Source organism: Mustela nigripes, chromosome 13 (genome assembly GCF_022355385.1).
Source record: "Mustela nigripes isolate SB6536 chromosome 13, MUSNIG.SB6536, whole genome shotgun sequence".
In the NCBI taxonomy this organism is placed as follows: Eukaryota; Metazoa; Chordata; class Mammalia; order Carnivora; family Mustelidae; genus Mustela; species Mustela nigripes.
In genome coordinates this window covers 140,509,934-140,529,302 of record NC_081569.1, presented here as the reverse complement: position 1 = coordinate 140,529,302, position 19,369 = coordinate 140,509,934, and the positions used below count along the sequence as shown (strand labels likewise).

Sequence of the window (19,369 nt, the reverse complement as noted above, 5' to 3'; positions counted from 1 at the left end):
AACTGGTTGTAGCGAACAGTGCAGAGCAGACGGCACAGCACAGGGGACGCTGTGTCGGAGCCACAGGAGCGGGAGGCCGAGAGGGAGCTGCCGGCCGGCTGGCGCGCGTGGAGCTCCGACTGGCAGAGAGGGCGGGGGCGGCGACGCGGGGCTGCGCGGCAGGCAGGACCCGGCATTTGGAGAAGAGCACCAGGGAAGGTGCACATCTTTTCACTTCCGGGCATCACCCCTGTGCCAGGCTCTGCGCGGGTGCTGCGGGCTGGGCTGGCGCCCAGAGGAGGCGGGGGCCCAGGCGCGTGAGCCGCCTGTCACTGTGGTCTGTCTCCTTCCGGGCAGGACTACACCAGCGGCGACATGCTCACTGGCGAGCTCAAGAAGACGCTCATAGAGGTTCTGCAGCCCTTGATCGCCGAGCACCAGGCCAGGCGCAAGGGGGTCACGGACGAGATCGTGAGAGAGTTCATGACTCCCCGGAAGCTGTCCTACGACTTTCAGTAACACTCCTTTTATATGTGCTTATAGAGAGATGTAATTTACCAGTAATTCCAGCCCAATCAAATCAGCACTACCCATAGGCTCTGTCACACGGTAATTACTGGATGGTGTCTGGAAGCCCTGTGTGTGTCCGTGCCGTTTTTTTCCCATGACGTTCTCCTTTCTGTCTCGTGGGCCAAACCCTTGGGGTCACTGGGTGCCGGCTAACGTCCCATGGTCAGTCCAGCTGGAGTCTCTCCCGCAGAGCAGACCCCCATGTGGGACCTTTGGCTTCGTGTCCACAGGCCAGCCTGTCAGGTCCATAGGACAGCTGCTGGTCGCCACACACTCTTCAGACCTGCTCTGTGAAGGAGCGTGGTGTCTGTCTGCATCCCTGAATCAAAACGCATTAGCATCAATTAAAGTGTGCTTTGAAAAGTCTACGAGCGGCAGTGCAGTGGGCACAGGTGTAATTCAGGCCGTGCCCAAGGGAATTTAGAAGAAGACTTGCCGACTGAAAGCTTTGCGAGACGTTTGGCTACAAGAGCTCCCAGCTTGAAAGCTGCTTTCCACGTTGAATATTGGCCCAAGTTGGCCGGGCTTTATTGAATTGAGTCTTCTGTGGGCGAGACTCCAGTTCCCCTACCACACTCCAGACCGTGCATGCACCCGCTCCAGGAATCGTGCTTTTCCCTGATGTGCTAACACTCCGTCCACCAAGCAATCCCTGACACTCGCCCTGAAAGCCAAGGGCTGCTTCGTGCTGGTCGTGCCAGATGCTGAGGGCTCTGTTGTCTTTGCAGATGCTTTTGTTTTGACACTTGACTGGCGTGGAAGTCTTTCTGCACAGAGCAGTGCCCCGGGCCAGGTGGACGTAGCTAGAAAGTGCGCGGCAGCCCTCCAGGCCCCAAGCGGCCTGTCCCTGGGAGGCTTGGTAAACCGTGCACCCTGTGTAGTTTGGAAAAGCAGAAGACCTGTCTCAGGGAAGGCCCAGGCTTGAGGGGTCTTGTGCTTTCTGGAGATACGGGGTCCACTCCCTCATGCCGCTCATTGGCGTGAATAAACTTCCTTCGGTCCTGCCTGTGTCGCTGTGCTCTTGTCTGTCTGGGCTTCAAAGAGGGACCAAGCCTGCTTCGGGCCCAGGGCGGGGCTGCTGCCAAGTGCGGCAGCTGCTCCAAGGGTGGCCCTTGGGTCCACAGGGTTACCCAGAGGGGACATGAAGTGGATACACAGCCTGGAAGCCCCCGTGGCCCCGAGGTGCAGGCTCCCAGGAATCTGCTGGGAGGTAGCCTGTCTGCCTTCTAGCCCTTGGCAAGTGCCCAGCTGCTGGCTGTCACAGCTCATGGGACGCCTGCAGCCACCCAGCAGGGATGTCTCGGGGCACGGCCATGGGCTGGGCAGTGTGGCTGGTGCGGGAGCCGCCTGTCTGCCTCAGCCCTGGCAGGGATGGCGCCCCGGGCTCCCTCTGCCTGCCCAGGCTCACTTCCAGGTGGGGACACTGACACTTGAGAGAGGCAGTGTGGCTTGTCCAAGGCCACCCACTGAGTTTGTGACAGGCAGGCCTGTCCTGCTTCTTACTTGCTGTGTCCACACACACAGAGGGCCTGTTGCACAAATGAGTGTGCCGAGGGTCCTTCCCTGGCCTCCACACCAGCCCTGGCCAGCGCCCCCAGCTCCCTCACCTGGCTGGCTGCGGCCCTCCATGGCTGAGTTATGTCTTGCCGCTCAGTTGCACCTATGTCACAGGTGCACTGAATGGATAAAACGAGGGTAGGAGAGCACGTTACCATCGGGCTGCCTCTCCCTGCACAGGCTGCATGACCTTGGGCAGGCCACCTTACCTGTGGGGACCCCCACCACACCATACCTCATGCTGGGGTCTTGAGACCATGCCCTGGGGTAGAGGTCAGGTGACCTATATCTTGTCATTGCTGGCAAGGGCCACAGCTCCTCCCACTGCCACAGTTTTCTAAAAAAGCAGGTTCTAAGGGGACCCCCTGGGTTAGGACAGACAGGTGCAACAGCCCAGCAGTTGCTGGCAGGAGGTCAGGTCGAAGCCCCCATGGTGTGGGGACTCCTGCCAGAGGAGTTCCGCCAGCCTGGGATTGCAGCTGAGCTGGGGCTGGGGCTAGGGCATGGTGGGGAGCAGGGAGCTCACAGTGCAGGACGAGAACAAGGAAGGAGGCTCTCGGACATCTGATAGATGAGCTCTCCCAGGGAGTTCTGTGCGCCTTGGCCCTTCCCAGAGGCGCACAATTTTCCGGTCCACTGTGGGAGCCCTGGGGACACCACCCTTGGTCTCACACTTGAAATTTCAGGCGCAGCCCAAACTTCGTTAAGGTGACCACAGTTAATGGGAAGACCCAGCGGGGCCCACCTTCTCGTCTCCGTTTCTAAAAGAAGGGGCTGGGTCAGCTCTGCACAGGGCCTTGTCACCTAGAGAGCATGAGGACCTGCGACCAGGCCTTCCTGCCAAGCCAATTCGCTAACGGGGTGGGGTCGGCGGCTCAGTGACCCCGTCCGGCACTACCCCCTGGTGACTGGCAGACTGCGGAGCCTGGAGTACCGCCAGTAATTCTTTCCAGGCTAGAGCAAACGGGTACTAGAGGTCTTCTTGCCAGAAGCGGACGTGGGGTCAGGGTTTTGATGAATTATCGACCTTTTGTCAGTTGGTAGGTACCCTTTTCCCAGCACCTGGCTAGAACGCCAGGATCTTTCACTCAAAGCCGGATGAACTTCCTGGAATCCAGGGCCAGACTTCCTCATTCCACACCTACCGTGTGGACCTACCGTGCTGGACCTACCGTGAGCACCTACTGTGCTCCAGACCCTGTGCTGGACAGAGTCCGAGTCAGACATGGGTCGAGCAGGGTGTGGGGTGAGGGCAGATGAGTGACCAAGGAGCCAGGACCACGTGGGAGCCTAAAAAGCAGCCCAGTGGTCGGGCTGGGAGAGCTTTCTGAAGGAGGTGATGCCTGGAGAAAGGGTGTTGGTGGCGGAGAGCACTGGGTGTAAGCAAATGCTTGGGGCAGTATGACGGAAGCGGACCGGGACAGGAGGGGAACTGGGAAAGAGGTCCTTCGGTCCAAAGACATGGTCAAGGCTAGGTTCTGTGAGTGAGGATAATCGAGGCGAGGCAGGTGTTGGCCGGCTTTACCTGAGCCCTGATAGCCCCTCGTGACTGGAAGCTGCATTGCAGACAGGAGGATTCCAGAAATGCGGGCGCGAGTCTGCCCCCACCCCTGCCACGGTGGGCAGGCCCAGCTCCCTCTCTAAGCTGTTTGCTCCGCGGTGTCCGATTGTTGTGATGACCCATGTAGGACCTGCCACCCCCTCCCTGACCCCTCCTCCGGGCCCGTGTGGAAAGGTGGCTCACAGCCAATTATCCAGGCAGCAGAGGGGTCAAAAGGGGGTGGGTTTGGGGTGGGAGTAGTGAGGAGAGCAAACCTCACGCTGAAGGCTGAGTGGCCTCCCGTGGCTGGGCTCAGCGCCCCGAAGGCCAAGGGAGTGGAGCCAACCAGAGTGCTGGCCTCAGTGTGCCCATCCGCGTAGTGGGAACACTGGCCATACAGGTCCGGAGGGCTGGGCCTCTGAGGACAAGCAGATCGCCCACCCCACAGACCACGGAGCAGCAGCACCGAGCAGGCCCAAAGACGTTTTATTATCAACAGCTCCCTGCTCAGTCTCCGGGATCTCCCAGAGGGCAAGGGTGCGGGAGCAGGTCTGGCTGTGGCCGTCTGGTCAGTGCCCTCTCTGAGCAGCCCCTTGTGGGGAGCACGCGGGCAGGTGCCCTAGAGCTCACCAAACAGCCAAGGAGAGCTGCGTGGGGGCCCCGCGGGAAGGGCAGCCAGGGGACAGCAGAGGACTGGATGGAGGCACAGGGATGCTCCGAAGACACGGGCGGCTGGGAGGGGTGACCAGGAAGCTGGAACTCCGACGACGTGCTCCAGCGACTCCATGGGACGGATGTCCTCATCCAAGAGGCCCACTCCTCCCTGGCCATATGACCCTCACACCAACCCCAGGCTGCTGGCAGATGGGCCCCTCAGACTCCCTGTGGTCCTGTAGCCCCAAGCACAGCAACTCGGGCTCCAGGGAGGCTCAGGCTGTCCTGGGCGGCGGCTCCGTGGGCCCAGACCCCAAGACTCTCCAGCGCCTCCTCCAGCCCCCAGGACCTCAGGAAGCTGCGGCGGGTCGGCCCCAGGGGCATTGGGACTGGCTACACTGACAGGCCCCGGATGAGCCGCAGCACGGCTTCGTAGGCAACAAAGACCACCATGTTGACGGGGAAGGCACGACAGCAGTTGAGCGTCAGCCCCTTGAAGAGGACCCGAGGCCCCTCCTCGCGCACGCTGGTCACCACGCAGTGCAGAAGGCCACGGTAGCGCCTCTGGCCCTGCCCGTCCGCCTGTAGGCGTGACTTGATCACATCCATGGGGGTGGCCACAGCCCAGGCCAGGACCCCAGCACAGCCCCCGGCCACCAGCACACCCAACACATCTGTAGGGAGAGAGCCGTGACCACCTCAACACCCTGCCAGCCGGCCGGACACATGGGGTGGGGTTCCCAGAATGGAGCTCAGGGTTCACGCCCCCGACATGTGAAGCCACATGACAGGTCTATCCCACTCCTGGGGTGGAGGACACGGACATTCCCAACCCCCGGTGGGGGAGCTCCGCAGCACCCGTGTTTGGCCCGAGCGCATCCATACCACCTCCCCCAGCTCCACGGCCCACTGTGCTGGGCCCCACCCCACCTGCCAGGCCCCGGGCCCCCTCACCTGGCTGGCTGTGGCCAGCGGGCGTGAGCTGCTCACAGAGGATGGTGTAAGATAAGAAGTAAGTGGCGAAGGAGTGGCCGTCGCGAAAGAGCAGGGCCGAGCTGCCCTTGTAGAGACCCCGCAGCCCCTCCTCGCGGGCCACCGTGGCCAGACAGTGCAGTGGCCCCCGGTACTTGGGCCCGGAACCGGCAGGGGGCGCGGGACACAGCGGGGGCGCAGCCGAGGGCCATGAGGCCGAAGGGCGCCGCTGCTGCGTCTGCGTCTGCGTCTGTAGGAGGACCTTGGCCACCTCTGTGGGCGAGGTCAGGAACACCTGCCGTGGAAGGAGGCGGGTCAGGAGGCGCTGGCCACGCTGCCTGCACCCCGCTGGCTTCGTGCCCCCACGGCAACATCCCCAGGGGCCCCTCCAGGGCTGGCCCACCGGGCCCGGTGCCATGGGGTTCAAAGCTCCGCTTCTGGCTCAGAGCGGCCCGACACGCAAGAGGTGTTGGGTAGATGCCTGTGACTCGGGTTCGTGGAGTATCTATCACGTAGTTAACAGGCGAAGCACATCCGTGTACCATGTAATTAGCAGAAGTCGTGTCAGAAGACTACAGTACTTGGTACCGTATGAAATGAGTGAGTGACATATTACTAACGATACTGGCTGCCACTCTGTGGGTCCTCATACCTGACTCCGTCCTGGGGGCTCTCCACTGAGAACCTTACTGAGAACCTTACTGGAGCTTCACCGCACCTCTTACTGGCGAAGAGGCAGGCAGAAGCTCAGAGAGGCTCCCTGGCACGCCCAAAGTCGCCCAAGGTCGCCGAGCTAATGAGTATCAGCTGGGCCCCCCCCCCCCCCCCCCCCCCCCCCCTCCAGTCTCTGCCCTGCCCCAAGCCTGGGTTTCCCCCCGCTGCGGGGCTGGGTGACCTCCCGGGCGGCTGTCTCAGCCTCGCCAGACCCGGCAGTCCTGAGGGGCCCCGCCCCCCACCCCACTCACGCGGACCAGGCCAGAGGCAAATCCGGACAGCGTGACGTCAGTCTTGGCGGGCTTGGCGTCAGGGCTGCCATAGCGAAAGCGGCAGATGCGTGCCAGGCAGTGGCGGTAGGTGCCAAAAGACACGGACGAGACCAGGGACACGGTGCACACGGGCAGCGAGAGGCCTCGGTAGAAGCCCCACACCTGGTGGGCAGACAGACCGGACCCGAGGGCTCTGGTCAGGCCAGAGGCCCAGCCAGGAAGAGGGCCACCCCGGGGGGCCCAGGCCAAGTGGGCCGTGTCTCAGCCCTGCCCTGGCCTCCCTGACCATGGGACCTCAGGCCCGTCTCACAGCCAAGGCTCTGTGACCTAAACTGGCAATCGTAACCCCCGACTCTCCAGGTGATGTGAGGGACTGAAGAGTCAGATGGCCAGGCTGGACCAAGACAGCTATTTGATAATGATGATGCTGTTGAATAGCGTGCTTTACGGTTGCTCTTTTCTCATCCATTCACCCCTGGCCCGCATCAAGCCCCAAGTTCACGTTGCTAAGTATCCCTGAGTCCCTCCTCTGGACTGGGCTCTGAACTGGACATGGCACAACTAACAGTGTCACCCACCATGGCGTTCAAGGAGTGCCCAGCCTGGAGGAGACAGAAATACAAACACTCGGGGTCCCTCCCTGACCCCCAAGGCCCCAGATGCCACCCGTGGACCCTCTCTTGAAGGCAGGACCTCATTTTGGACACCTTTGTGCTGGACACTTGGCTCTCAACCTCAGAGAAACCCAGCAGCTTGGTACAATCCCTCCCATTTGGAAGGTGACAGCTGAGCTCGGACAGGGCTGGCTCACTGGGTGTGGCAGGCCTGGGGCCGCATCCTCTTGCCCATTACCTCGGGCCCCGGCCTACCCGCTCGTGGCGATACGTGTCCCAGACGCAGTGCCAGATGCCGCTGTACCTGGGCTCTGTCTGGATCTTGACCTGCGAGAGAAGCAGACAGCAAGGTCAGTAGGCCTGGGGGAGGGGACAAGCCAATGCCTTGATTGTCAGAGGCGTGTTGGCGCACCTCGGGCAGAGCAAGGACCGGGAGCCTTCGTGAGACAAGAACCCTGACGCACAGGGGAGAAGAGGGGCCGACGGAGTCCCGAGGAGCGTGGGGACGGCCAGTCTGATCAGCTGGCCAGAAAGGTCTCCTGGCCCCGGATGGGTGCAGGAGACTGGGAGGCAGCCTGACCCCAGCCAGGGGCCTTAGGGTGGGCGGTGGAGGCCGGCCATTGCCATACCTTCACCGTGTCCAGGGGGTAGCCCACAGCAACACCGCAGACACCTGGAAGGAAATCAGAGGGACCGGGTGAGCAGCAGGAACAGCCCGACCTTGTCTCATGGAAGGAAGTAGGGTGAGCCCCGACCAGCTCCCGCCGAGCCTGGACACACGCTCCCCGTCCACACTGTGTCTCATCAGCTCTAAGCACACGGATGCAGAGAAGGCAACTGAGGCTCAGCCACTCTGCCAGCAATTTCTCCTTCCCTGTCTTGGCCCGGCGATGCCTCATTCCAACAGCCAGGGATGCATTTCGACACCTGCCGGGCCCTGTCTCCAAGCCAGGCAGCTCTTGTCCTCAAGCCTTGAAGGGTCTGTCTGTGCTTCACCTGTGGGCTGTGTATGCAGAAGAAGGGCACAGACCCTACAAAGGCCAGGAGGTAGGGAATCCCAGGTCACCCAGGGCTCTGCGAAGGAACGCCTGAAACCACAAGTCTGCGTGGAACAGAGTGGGACGCGAGGCTTTCTAGACCAGGGCCCTCCCCCTGCCAAGGGCCAGGTGCCACCATCCTTTCTCTTTCCACCAGAACCTCAATGTCCAAGCCCCCAGCACTGCCATGGGGAAGCCAGAGACCCACAGAGCCCTGAGGTTACATACCCTGGGGGCAAAGGGTGGTGAGGGCCACCTGAGAACAAGGCACTTGGGGGCTCTGCCCTATTTAGTAGGCATTCCAAGACTCAATATGTGTGCACGAATGGAGGAGTGTGAGGAAATGATCAAAGGACTGACTGAATGACTTGATTAGAATTATCCTCCTGGACTCTCGCAGAGACCCCACCGAACTCCTACTCACTCGTCAAAGCCCTGCCACAGCTTCACCTCCTCTCTGGAGCCCTCCCTGACCCCTGAATCTGGGCTGCCTCTGTGCCATTAAACATATTGATCACAGCCCCGATCACGTGGTTCTGCTGCTGTCCCACGCGTACCATGTCTGTCCTCCACAGGGACAAGACCCAGGTCTTCGAGAGCCATTCTTGGCCTTGCGATCTTCGCCAAGTCAAGCCCCTTCCTTCTCTGAGCCCCCTTCTTAGGGGCTAACGTGCAGGGAGGCAGCTGGTCTTGGGCCCAGCACAGAGTCACACCTCAGAAATGTCCCCAGAGACCCGGGGCTCCAGCCTGTCCTGGGTCAGCACTGCCCTCCCCACCTGAGGGAGGAGGACATCCCACACCATTCCCAGAAGTATCGACCAGTACCCTTGCTGTTTGGCCAAGGGTGCCTCGCCCAAAATAGGCTCCAGCCTGCAGGAGGGAGGGTCGGGGGTGGGGGAACACCGTCCCCCACCGGTTTCCCAACGGGCTGTTATCTCCCTGGATCTGTCTTTTGTAACCAGCCATTTCCCCAGAAGGGAAAATAGTTTGGGAGGCCAATAGGCGGGGACAGCGCGCACACCAGCCTGCGGGTATGGCCAGGGCTCCCGCAGGGCCTCTCCCCCTCCCGGCCCACCCCCTGCAGTCTGCATTTCCGGATCCAGGCCAGTTTATCCTCACTGTCCCCCTCCCGCCCCCCCCCACGGTTCCTTCCCACAGCTGGGAGCCTTCCCCGCCCCCACTCCTCCCTGCCTCCCTCTGAGACCATCCTCTGCGCACCCCCATCCCCGCCTGAGGGCCGCAGGCTGAGAGGGTCCGGCTGTGCAGACTCACCTCCCCCTGTGCCGCCACCCAGCACGTTTGGCCCACACCAGGGCGCAACCACTTCCGGAGCCCCTGACACCCCACCTCCACTGCCACGGGAGGGTCTACTGCCAAGGCCCAGCACTTCCCCATGCCTCCTGGTCCCCCGCCCCCCCAAGCCCCTCCATGTCCATTACCTCCGATGGCTCCAGCCACAAAATCCATTGACAGCGCTGTGCTGGGAGAGGCTCTGCGTCTGCCTGCCTGACAGCGGTCTGCCGCCACCGGGGTGGCCTCGACCAACTCGCCAGCTGCTGGCCGGCCTTAAATAGCCGGGGCTGGGGGAGGGACAAGAGAGGGAGCCTGCTGACCAGTGGCCTCGAAGGCAGAGGCCCGCGGGTCAATGCCCAAACTCAGGCACTGGGCAGCTGAACTCCCTCCCACACCCCCCCCCCCAGAGGACGCTTGTCCCAGTGCCCTGGGGACCCAGGGGTCAGGAGGTGGCAAGGCTCACTGTCCACACTGCCTGCAGGGCTGGGCCCCGGGGCCAGGTGCAGACACCTCCAGGGAGGTCCGAGGATGGGGCTGTGGTGCCCCTGTCCCTCCAAGCCCAAGTTCGGGCCTTCACGGGGTCTTTGGGCCTCCGCAGCAGCCCTCGGAGCTCCATCCTACTCACTCAGCAGACACCATCGGAGCTGGGGCTGCCCTGAGAAGGACCAGCCGTCCTCAGGAGGCTCCGGTGGGCAGGAGGGAGTGGGGGCGAGCCCGGGAAGCCCGCACGAGCCCCCCCTTTCCCCACCACAAGCAAACATGGGTCCCAGCTGGTGTCTGCTCCACGCCCTTCACACTGCCTTGACCCCACGCTGTCCGTGTGCGCCCACATCTGTTTCCTGTTCTCCCGGCCCCACTGGCTCTGCCTCTGCTCAGCCCCCAGCACTCAGCACTGACCAAGCCCTGAGGGCCCCAAGCCCTACAGGACCCACTGCTAGGGATGTGGCCACGTTGCTGACCGGGCCTCTCACAAAGCCAGGGCGCTCCTGAAGGCGGGGTGGGGGGTTGCTGATGGTCCCCATTTTACAGATGGAACCACTGAGGCCCAGAAAGGGAATTTGTCCAAGGCCATGCAGGTGGCAGGGCCAGATGTGATCGCCAGACACTCTGGAATGCCCAGCCCCTCTCTGATGCCGAGGGCCAGGCCCTGATGCCCATGAGCTTGGTCCCCATGGCTGTCACCCAGTGGGCCCTCCCGGGGGCTCAGCACATTCTCCCATATGAGCCATACGGCAACACTGTGAGGTGGCCGCGAGGGCCCTCAGGCTTAAGGAGACTGTGCACGTGCCCAGGGCCACACAGAGTGAGTGTCCTGCTGGCCAGAAAGCTGGCAGGACCAGAGTGGAGGGATCCAGGGTTCAGACCACCTCGTCTGGGTGGCCCTCGGGTCAGGGACTGTGTGTCTGCCTGTTTTCTTGTGTTCTGACGGGTGGACGCAGGCCGGCCTTGAACAGGCTGGGTGCTGATGGAGGGACAGCCCCATCCCTGCCTGCCTGGCCACTGCAGGGTGAAGGGGGTCAGGCTGGCAGTGGCGCCCGCCATGTCAGAGGGCAAAGGGCAGGATGGAATCCACACAAGTTGTGTGTGGATGCCCAGCCTCACCATTGCTTGGGATCCAGGCTGTTTGCATTCAAAGATTTTATTTATTTATCAGACTGAAAGAGTGAGAGAGAGAGAGAGAGCACAAACACAGCAGGCAGAGGGACACGCAGGCTCTGGGCTGAGCAGGGAGCCCGATGCGAGACTCGATCCCAGATCAAGACCTGACCCGAAGGCCGACGGCTCACCAGCTCAGCCACTCAGGCGTCCTACCCGGGCTGTTAGCATTCAAAGCCCAACTCTGAGACCACAGCAAGACAGGAGTCGCTGCCTCGTGGCTCTTCCATTCTGGGGAGACAGACACCAAGAGATGAGGTGACAGGAGCACAGAGACAGAAAACAGCAGCGAGCGCCAAGGACAGAGGCAGAGAAGGGAGGAGACAAGGAATGAGTGGGCTGGGGGGGGGGGGGGTGGCCCAAGACGGTGACACAGGAGACAAGTGTGTTTTCCCCCGTCACTGCCGCCAAGTATCACCCGCCCTTCGTCTCCCTGACCAACGTGCCCAAACTTGACCCTTCTCCTCAGCCGACCCAGAAAACACGCCACCTCGCCCTTCGGGGTGGCAGCTCCCCAGCCTGCTGTGAGCTTCGGGCAGGGAGGGCTGTGCCAGACCCGTCTCTGAGCCCACAGCACCCAGCACGGGGCATGCTGGCGGGGGAAACAAGCCGGTGGACGGACGGGCGGACAGATGGATGGATGGCTGCGGGGAGAGTGGGGGAGGGGTAGGTAGATGGAGGGATGGACAGACAGACAGAGGGACTGCAGGATGGACAGATGAATGGATGGGGTGGCAGTGAGTGGACTGACAGTGGAAAATACCAATGAATGACCAGAGTCGGGGGGGGGTCACCTGCCCATCCTTGGCTTGAGCTGACACAGGAGGAGGCAAAGAGGCCGTTGGTGGCTGGGCAGGCAGGGGTCTTGGCTGGGGAGAGGCCCACACAGTCTGGGGGAGAGCTCAGGTAGGGCCCCACCAGCCTGGGTTTGGCTCCAGGCTCCGCCTCTCCCGCATGGGTGGCCTTGGGCCCACAGCGTTACCTCTCTGGGTGCTGGGCAGAGAGCAGAAGGCAGAGTCCAAGGGAACCTTCCAGGGCCACTCCTCTCAACGGGCAGCTATAATGATCAGCACCAAGGCCAGCTTAAGACCTTCCTCCGCCAACACCAGAACCCCTCCGAGTGTGGCCCCCCCACCCCCGGGGCTGGTCTTCCAGGAGGAGGCAGACATCGCACAGGAAGACCCAGCCTGAGCCACTGCAAAGGGCTCTGGGAACAGGGGGTGGCGCTGGCCCCACTGGGCGCACGGACTTGCCCATCAAGGGACCAGACACATTCCAAAATGAATTTTTACATTTGATAAGAAAAACTATAAATCTAAGTTATTTTTGTTGTTGTTGTTGTTTTTAATTTTTTAAAAGATTTTATTTATTTATTTGACAGAGAGAGAGAGAGTACAAGTAGGCAGAGCAGCAGAGAAGAGGGAGAAGCAGGGTCTCCACTGATGCAGGGCTCGATCCCAGGACCTGGGATCATGACCTGAGCTGAAGGCAGCCGCTTAACCAACTAAGCCACCCAGGAGCCCCTATTTTTTTTTTTTAATCTAGACTGATGAGAGGGAGCACACAAAGCAAACAGCTCGAAATTCAGGTCTGGGTCCTGCTTTCTAGTCAAAGGCGGGCAAACATAAACATTATCTTTTTTGTCGTTTTTTTGTTTTGTTTTTTGTTTTACTTTGTTTGGGGAGGAGGAAGGGCAGAGAAAGATAATCTCAGCAGGCTCCACGCCAGCCCAGAGTCCAGCACTGCGTTTGATCTCACCATCCAGAGATCATGACCTGAGCCGAAAGCAAGGTCAGACGCTCAACCAACTGCACCCCCAGGCGCCCCCACACATTTCCTTTTTCACTGTCATTTTGTGATTTGCTTCTTTCTGTTACCGACGTGCCTGGGACGCCTTGCCCACCATGGCTCCGAGGACTTCTCCACTGTGCATGTCCTGGGGTGTGGCTGAGGGTCGTCCAGGGGGCGGGGACAGAGGCTGACCCAGGCTTGGCCCTGGTCCTGCCCGTCCTCACGTGTGACCCGGGAGCCTAGGCCCCAGGGTCCTCACCTGTGAAGCTGGGATTCCACCACTCAGGACTCAGGAGTCCTGAGAGGTCAGCGTCTGGAAAACCTTGGGAGCCGAGCCTGGCAGGCCGTCAGCGCGCCACATGTCACTGCGACGATTTAATTCACGACTGATAGAAATTGGCTTGTTTCCAGCTCAGAACAGAAAGTCCTCCCACGGGCCAGCTTTGAGGTCTTCCCTTGTTTCCATGGGGTACACTCTCGGAGGGAGACGGCCAAGTCAAAGATACCCGATCTATCTTTCATTTTCATATACTTTGGGGTAGGATTTGGAGAGGTCGAGGAAGGGCAGTGGGATTTCCGGGCAATGGACATGGACCAGGAGCCCCCGAGTGGGCATGGGGACCCAGGCTGGCTCCAGAGACTAGCAGCCCTGGCATTTCCAGGAAACGGGGCTCCAAGATCAGAAGAGCCCTGGTTCTCACCCAGTCACTCTGTGGCCGGGAGCAAGCCACCTTGCCCTGAGTCACGGTTTCTCCATCTATAAAGCGGGACAGGAGACGAGAGCGTCCTCTCGGGGCTCGGCCCTGCCATGTTCCGCTGGGATCTCTGTGACTCCCTGCGGGTGGCCGCAGACCACAAGGCCCCAGGGAGGCGGGGAGTGAGCACGCACCCACCTTTGGGAGGCGGGTGTCTCTGGCATCTGCCGCTGGCCCTCGACCCTTGGGCCTCTCCATAGGACGACTCCCGACGTGGCTCCCAACATCCCCCCCAGAGCTGGAGATCGAAGACGGGGAGGCAGGAGGTGGCCACGATGCCTCAGTGACTGTCTTGGAAGTGACATGTGGTCATTCCTACTGCTTTCTATTCCCTGGAGGTGACCTGGACATTCCAGCCCAGGCTCGGTGAGAGGGGACTTTGGAAGAGGGGCGTGTGGAAGGATGAGTGGACGGGTCTTCCGGCCGCCCCGGAGACGCAGGAATGGGAACAGGTGAGCGTGGCCAGCCTGCCGCCGAGAGAAGCCTGTCTCCGCTGGGGCTTCACGGAGGTTCCAGGAAGGGGCACTTCGGAGCTGCTCATGAAGTAGGGAGGGTCCCACAGGAGTGCAGGGCAGTGTGATTCCCAGCGTGGACCCTGAGGGCAGGCTCACGGGGGGGGGGGGGGGCAGCGAGCACGTGAAAATCTTCAAGAACACAGACCAGGTGAACGAGAGGAGAGAGAGACCCCCAAGCCCCCCGAGGGGTACACCTCGGAGGCACACCTGGCCCCTCACCAGCCCTCATGCTCCCTGCCACTGGGCATAGAAGCCGACGGCCCGGCTCCCAAGGGGGCTGAGGACAGGGATCCAGAGGACAGAGCCCGAAGCAGCAGGACAGGTGCCAGAGGGGAGATTCTGGCCGGGGGAGGGAAGGGACGGTCCCCGGGCAGTTGCCCCAGGAAGACGCTGCCCGGCTGAGCGACCATGACAGGAGGAGAGCCATGGAGGAGGAGGGATGCTGAGGTAGCACAAGGCCTTTCTGCGGAAGGTTCTGGAATAGGGGACTCAGACTCCAGGACTCCTGCAAGACGCCAGCGCTCCTGGATTCCAGGAAGCTGAGGGTAGTGGCCCATCCTATGCTTGTCTCTGGAGCTTCCCCCCAAACCTGTGCTCCCCGTGGGCCTGCCCGCCGGGTCTATGACTGTCCCAACACGCCTCAGGGCTCAGGACGCGTCGTGCTCTGCCCGCTGTCACGCCCCCTTCGGCCTCCGGGGTGCCAACTCCAGCTCACCTGGCCGCCCAGCCCAGGGCCCTGGTGGGGGCACACTGCCCTCGGGTGCCCATTTACACGGCCCTTTGGCTGGGGACAATGGTCTGCTCCTCCACCCCCCAGACAGTGTGGCACCCCAGGAGGGGCAGAGCTGGGCTGGCTCGCGTCAGGCCCCAGCGCCAGCCCTGAGCGTGGGCTCCAGGGGCCCCACAAGCCTCATGACCTCTGAATGTGCGGCGGGCACACAGTGTCTGCCACACGTGGCTGGATGCCACGGGCCCGGCTCTTCTGTCCCGCCAGGCTGGTCCTGCCCAAACTGGATCACCCCTGGGGCCCTCCGGGTTGGGGGCACCCGCAGGCAGGCCCCCTGTTTGCTCTGCTTTTAACCTTGAAGCATTTGCTATGAGTCTCTTTATATCGTCCCCGTCCTGAGTTTCTGGTCATCTCCTCATCTGGCCGGAGACCCCCTCTCTCCAGTCTCTCGACCTCTCCAAGGCCCAGCGGGCTGGGAAAGGTGCCACGCACAAGAGAGGCCCAGGGCTCACCTGGACTGGCAAACGTGCGGAAGGCTGCCACACGCCCGATGGCATGAAGATGTTGGACGCCCACGCAGCACGCTAGCGACTCTGGGCTCGACTCCATCCCAGCAATCACTTCACGTCTACCTAATGAGAGAACGCTGGGCCCCGCGGAGTTGGAGGACAGTGGCTGGGTGTCCCCATCAGGTCCCCGGCCCTTCAGGCTCCGAGACCCAGACCCGCTGCTCCCGGAGTCTGATTCCTTAGGTCTGGGAAGCTGTGTCTTAGCCAGCATCCTGGGAAACTCCAGTCCCGGAGATCTGGAATGGGGAGCTTGTGGCTGGGGCCCCACAGCAGGACGGGCCAGGGTCCCGCTCCCCTCACCCAGGTCTGGCTCCTCAGCTGCCTGCTCGCCCTGCCAGAGATGGCAACGTGACTCCTTGCCTTTTTTTTTTTAATGTAGGCGCCAAGCCCAGCATGGAACCCAATGTGGGGCTTGAACTCACAACCCCGAGATCAAGACCTGAGCTGAGATCGAGTCGGATGCTTTACCAACTGAGCCACCCAGGTGCCCCTGTGACTCCCGCTCTTGAGTCAAAACCGACAGGCAGGGGTGCACAGGTCTGGCTCTGCAGGGACACGTGTGCACACACACAGACCCTCCCGGGCCAGGAGAGGTAGGTCCCCCTCTCTGCACCTCTCTGCCTCCTTATCAGGGCCGACTGTAGCCTAGCAGGAAGAAACTTTGTTTCTGAAGTTTTTAATTCTAAAAATACAGGTTAGAAAAAGCGATTACCCCCAACCCCCAGCACTCCTCACTTCTTTTTCAGAGAACACAGGTCCTCGGAGAAGGTTCAGGCTGTGGGCCGCGGGGCCTCCCACTGGCCTCACCCCCCACCCAGGGCCCATCACCTTCCACGGCTCGGATTCTGTCAGCTTGCACATTTATTGAGTACCTGCTGTGTGCCCGCCTTGTTTAGGGTTAATAAAGAAGACAGAGAAGGCCCCTGCCCTGGTAGAGCTCCCATTCTAGTGGGAGAGAGGAGAAAATTAATGTCACCCTAGGAGTTGAAAACTGTGTGTGGAGGGGCGGAGGGCTGTTTGCGCTAGATGGGGGAGGCCAGCCAAGCCCCTTGTGAGGAGGTGAGGCGTGAACAGGGACCTGAGCTCTGGAGGCGATCTTGGCAAGGGAAGGGCGTCCTAGGCAGAGGAAGCGGCCTGTGCAACAGCACTGGGGTGATGATGGGCTTGGAGTATGGGTGTGCGGCCAGGTCACCTTGGGCTTGGAGGCACTGAACCTAGGTTCTATCCCAAGTGAGTGGGGAGTCAGTTGACAGCCCTGACCTCCTCATCCCCACCTCACCAGGGTCAAAACAGCCTCCGAGGACGCCTGGGTGGCTCAGTTGGTTAAGCAGCTGCCTTCGGCTCAGGTCATGATCCCAGCCTCCTGGGATAGAGTCCCACATCGGGCTCCTTGCTCGGCGGGGAGCCTGCTTCTCCCTCTGCCTCTGCCTGCCATTCTGTCTGCCTGTGCTTGCTCTCTCCCCCCATCTCTCTCTGATAAATAAATAAAATCTTTAAAAAAAAAAAAAAAAAAAAAAAATAGCCCAGCCTCCGGCCACTGAATCCAAGTGACTCCCGGGAGGCGAGAAACAGAGGTGAGTTTTCTTCACCTCTATTCTGGCTGGTGTTTCTACTTCTTCCACACGGGACCCATCTTGTGTAAGAAATTATAAAAGCCGTACAAAGTAGGGCACCTGGGTGGCTCATTGGGTTAAAGCCTCTGCCTTTGGCTCAGGTCATGATCTCAGGGTCCTGGGATCAAGTTCCACATCAGGATCTCTGCTCAGCAGGGAGCCTGCTTCCTCCTCTCTCTCTGCCTGCCTCTCTGCCTACCTGTGATCTCCATCTGTCAAATAAATAAATAAAATCTTAAAAAAAAAAAAAAGCTGTACAATGTAAAAACTTGCACCACGCACTGCACTTTTCAGTGACCTGGCTTAATCCCTAGTCCCCTGTCACAGTCCTCACACTCCCTCCCTCCTTTGTTGTCCTGCCACTGCTCTGGCCTTGAGCCCCTCCTGCCCCCTAAAGTCTGGGGCCTGAGAAGAGCCCTGCCAGGTGGCCTCCCCAAGAACAGAGGTGGGGCCTGGGGAGCTAGGGAAGGTGAGGGGTTTGAACCACCACATTCTGTGCTCTAATTTTACCTTCAGGAAACGAAACAGACACAAAACCCGACTGCTGATGTCATAATACAGGTTTCAAAATACAGGCATTGCGCACTCATTTACTTGGCCGTGACTTCCTTGTTTTCCGTTTCTGGTCTCTCCTGAACTGCCACCAGTCTCCGGAGGTCAGGTTGATGACTCCCAGGGAGTCCAGGCTCATACTACCTGTACCTGCCCCAAGCGCGACATTAACTGCAAGGCACATGCATTCTCTTAAAAAAAAAAAAAAAAAAAAAAAAAGGGACAACTGGGTGGCTCAGTGGGTTAAGCAGCTGCCTTTGGCTCAGGTCATGATCCCAGGGTCCTGGGATCCAGCCTGACATGAGGCTCTCTGCTCAGTGGAGAGCCTTCTTCTCCCTCTCCCTCTGCCTGCCTACTTGTGCGCTCTCTCTCTCTGTCAAACAAATAAAATCTTAAAAAAAATATATATATGTATATATACACATATATTTATATATACAAATATATTTACATATAAATATATACAAATATAATATAATTTAAATATGTAGATGAAAATATATATGTGAAGCAGGGTGCCTGGGTGGTACAGTTGGGTAAGCATCCGGCTCTTGGTTTTGGCTCCGGTCATGAGAGGGAACCCCCCCGTGGGACTCCACACTCAGGAGGAGTCGGAGCCTGCTTGAGATTCTCTCCCTCTCCTTCTGCCCCTCCCCGTGCTTGTGTATTCTCTCTAAAATAAATAAATAAATCTTTTGTGTGTGCGCACACACACACACACACACACACACACACATATAAAGCAGGTCAGATGGTCCTAGCTTCCTTCTCAGCTGTCCCATCATAGCGTTCTGTCCTACTGCCTGTTAAGGTACAGGACTTTCTTCTCAAGCCTCCAAAACTAGAGGTAGCTGCTGCAGGCCTTATGCTCCACCTCCCGGGGCATTGGCAACCAAGGGACAAGTGTCCCTAGGGGTGAGTCACCTGGGTATAGCTTAACTGTCAGGCCTTGGAGGCCTCCAGCCACAGAAGCATCCCCACCGTCAACTCCTGCCTGTCTTGGGTCTGGGCTTCTCCTGGGGCCCATGTTATTGCTTTTCTGGCTCCTTGAGGTCAGAGGCTGGTGATATTCAAACCCAGGCCTCCAGACCCCTAGTTCAGGGCCCACCAGCCATCACGAGCACTGGACTAAGAGTCAGCAGACCTGGGTTTGGGTCTCTGCTTAATGAATAGTCTTACCTAGAGTTTAAAGAATAAAAGGAAACCACACGTGACTGGTGACTGTGGGATTCCTGGTGGCCTCTGTATCACCATGGATCACGGCTTAGCTGATATCCCCCCTAGCACCAGAAATACATAATCTTTAAAACCTTGGGTACAGATCCATCGTAACCCCCCTCGCGATTTCAGAAACTGTGCTATCTGCAATGCCCTGGAAACACCGCTGGGAGTGTGGTCCCAACCACAGGGCCATGAAGAAGGAAGTTGGGCCCCAGGCCGAAAAGGTGTTATCTCACCCTCATTGTGCAGGAGAATGTGTCCAGTCAAGTCCAGTCCCAACCGGACAGTCCAGGCCTCCTGAGGCCCTGGGGAAGGAGGGAAGGACAGGTCTCTGACCAGATTGCCACTGCCAATCTCAGGGACCGTCTCCCCGGGCGGATTGCGTGGACCGGCTCCTCTTCTGACCCCACCGTGTGCCCCCGCCTCCCCCGCCGCCTGGCTCGCCCAGTCCCGAGGCCTCCGGCGCCCCCTCTCCGCCGCGCGGCTCTGGGCGCGTCCAGGAACCTGCCCGACTCTGCACCCTTCGAGGCTCCCACGGCCCCGCAGCGCGCGGGCAGGTGCGGATCCCCGAGGGGCGCCCCACGGCCCCCTTCCCCGTCCCAGGTCCCTCCCCGCCGCCCGGGAAGGCTGGCGCGCTCGGACCCGGACATCCCGCGTACCGGGCCTGGCGGGAGCGTAGGCGGAGGGGCGACTCGCCGCCCGCGGGGCATCACAGCTAGTGGTGTCCGAGCCTGGGAGGATCCAGGCTCTAGGCGCCCACGTCCCCAT

At 60.3% G+C, this 19,369-nt stretch overlaps 3 protein-coding genes across 6 annotated transcripts in view; 1 reads left to right on the top strand and 2 right to left on the bottom strand.

Moving 5' to 3' along the window:
- WARS1 (tryptophanyl-tRNA synthetase 1) overlaps positions 1–1,555 on the top strand; it is a 29,184-nt gene extending 27,629 nt beyond the window's left edge. For 2 of the 3 annotated variants that reach the window (XM_059373985.1, XM_059373986.1), the window contains exons 11-12: positions 337–494; positions 1,278–1,555. In XM_059373985.1, coding sequence (XP_059229968.1) covers positions 337–494; positions 1,278–1,299 — 180 coding nt within the window. In that variant the 3' untranslated portion in view covers positions 1,300–1,555. Of the gene's footprint in view, positions 1–336 lie in introns of all 3 variants that reach the window. The other variant, XM_059373987.1, reaches the window with a different exon arrangement.
- A 2,560-nt stretch (positions 1,556–4,115) lies between these two features.
- SLC25A47 (solute carrier family 25 member 47) lies at positions 4,116–9,459 on the bottom strand. The gene is made up of 6 exons (XM_059373971.1): positions 9,349–9,459; positions 7,502–7,545; positions 7,128–7,199; positions 6,238–6,420; positions 5,255–5,567; positions 4,116–4,974 (listed from the first exon to the last, which is right to left on the bottom strand). Exons 1-6 carry the CDS (start codon positions 9,374–9,376, stop codon positions 4,694–4,696), a joined length of 921 nt encoding a protein of 306 aa, XP_059229954.1. The 5' UTR covers positions 9,377–9,459; the 3' UTR covers positions 4,116–4,693.
- Positions 9,460–12,204: 2,745 nt separating this feature from the next.
- On the bottom strand, positions 12,205–16,642 carry LOC131998925 (uncharacterized). 2 transcript variants are annotated; one of them, XR_009398926.1, is made up of 2 exons: positions 15,159–16,642; positions 12,205–14,010 (listed from the first exon to the last, which is right to left on the bottom strand). XR_009398926.1 is itself a non-coding variant. In XM_059371353.1 (2 exons), the coding sequence occupies exons 1-2, from the start codon at positions 15,424–15,426 to the stop codon at positions 13,407–13,409; spliced, it is 861 nt and encodes a 286-aa protein (XP_059227336.1). In that variant the 5' UTR covers positions 15,427–15,568; the 3' UTR covers positions 12,205–13,406. The 2 variants fall into 2 exon arrangements, 1 of the variants encoding a protein (XP_059227336.1); XM_059371353.1 differs by having other exon boundaries at positions 12,205–13,999; positions 15,159–15,568.
- Between the last annotated feature and the right edge of the window lie 2,727 nt (positions 16,643–19,369).

What these genes read in the sequence shown, in the direction of transcription:
- SLC25A47 (XM_059373971.1), bottom strand. Translation starts at nt 9,376, where the DNA reads ATGGATTTTGTGGCTGGAGCCATCGGAG. An exon ending in TGTGGCTGGAGCCATCGGAG is followed by an intron (nt 7,546 to 9,348) that starts GTAATGGACATG and finishes ATTTCCTTCCAG; the next exon opens with GTGTCTGCGGTGTTGCTGTG. An exon ending in ACCCCCTGGACACGGTGAAG is followed by an intron (nt 7,200 to 7,501) that starts GTATGGCAATGG and finishes CTTCTCTCGCAG; the next exon opens with GTCAAGATCCAGACAGAGCC.
- LOC131998925 (XM_059371353.1), bottom strand. Translation starts at nt 15,426, where the DNA reads ATGCTGGCTAAGACACAGCTTCCCAGACCTAAGGAATCAGACTCCGGG. An exon ending in CCGCACGTTTGCCAGTCCAG is followed by an intron (nt 14,000 to 15,158) that starts GTGAGCCCTGGG and finishes GCCTGCCCTCAG; the next exon opens with GGTCCACGCTGGGAATCACA.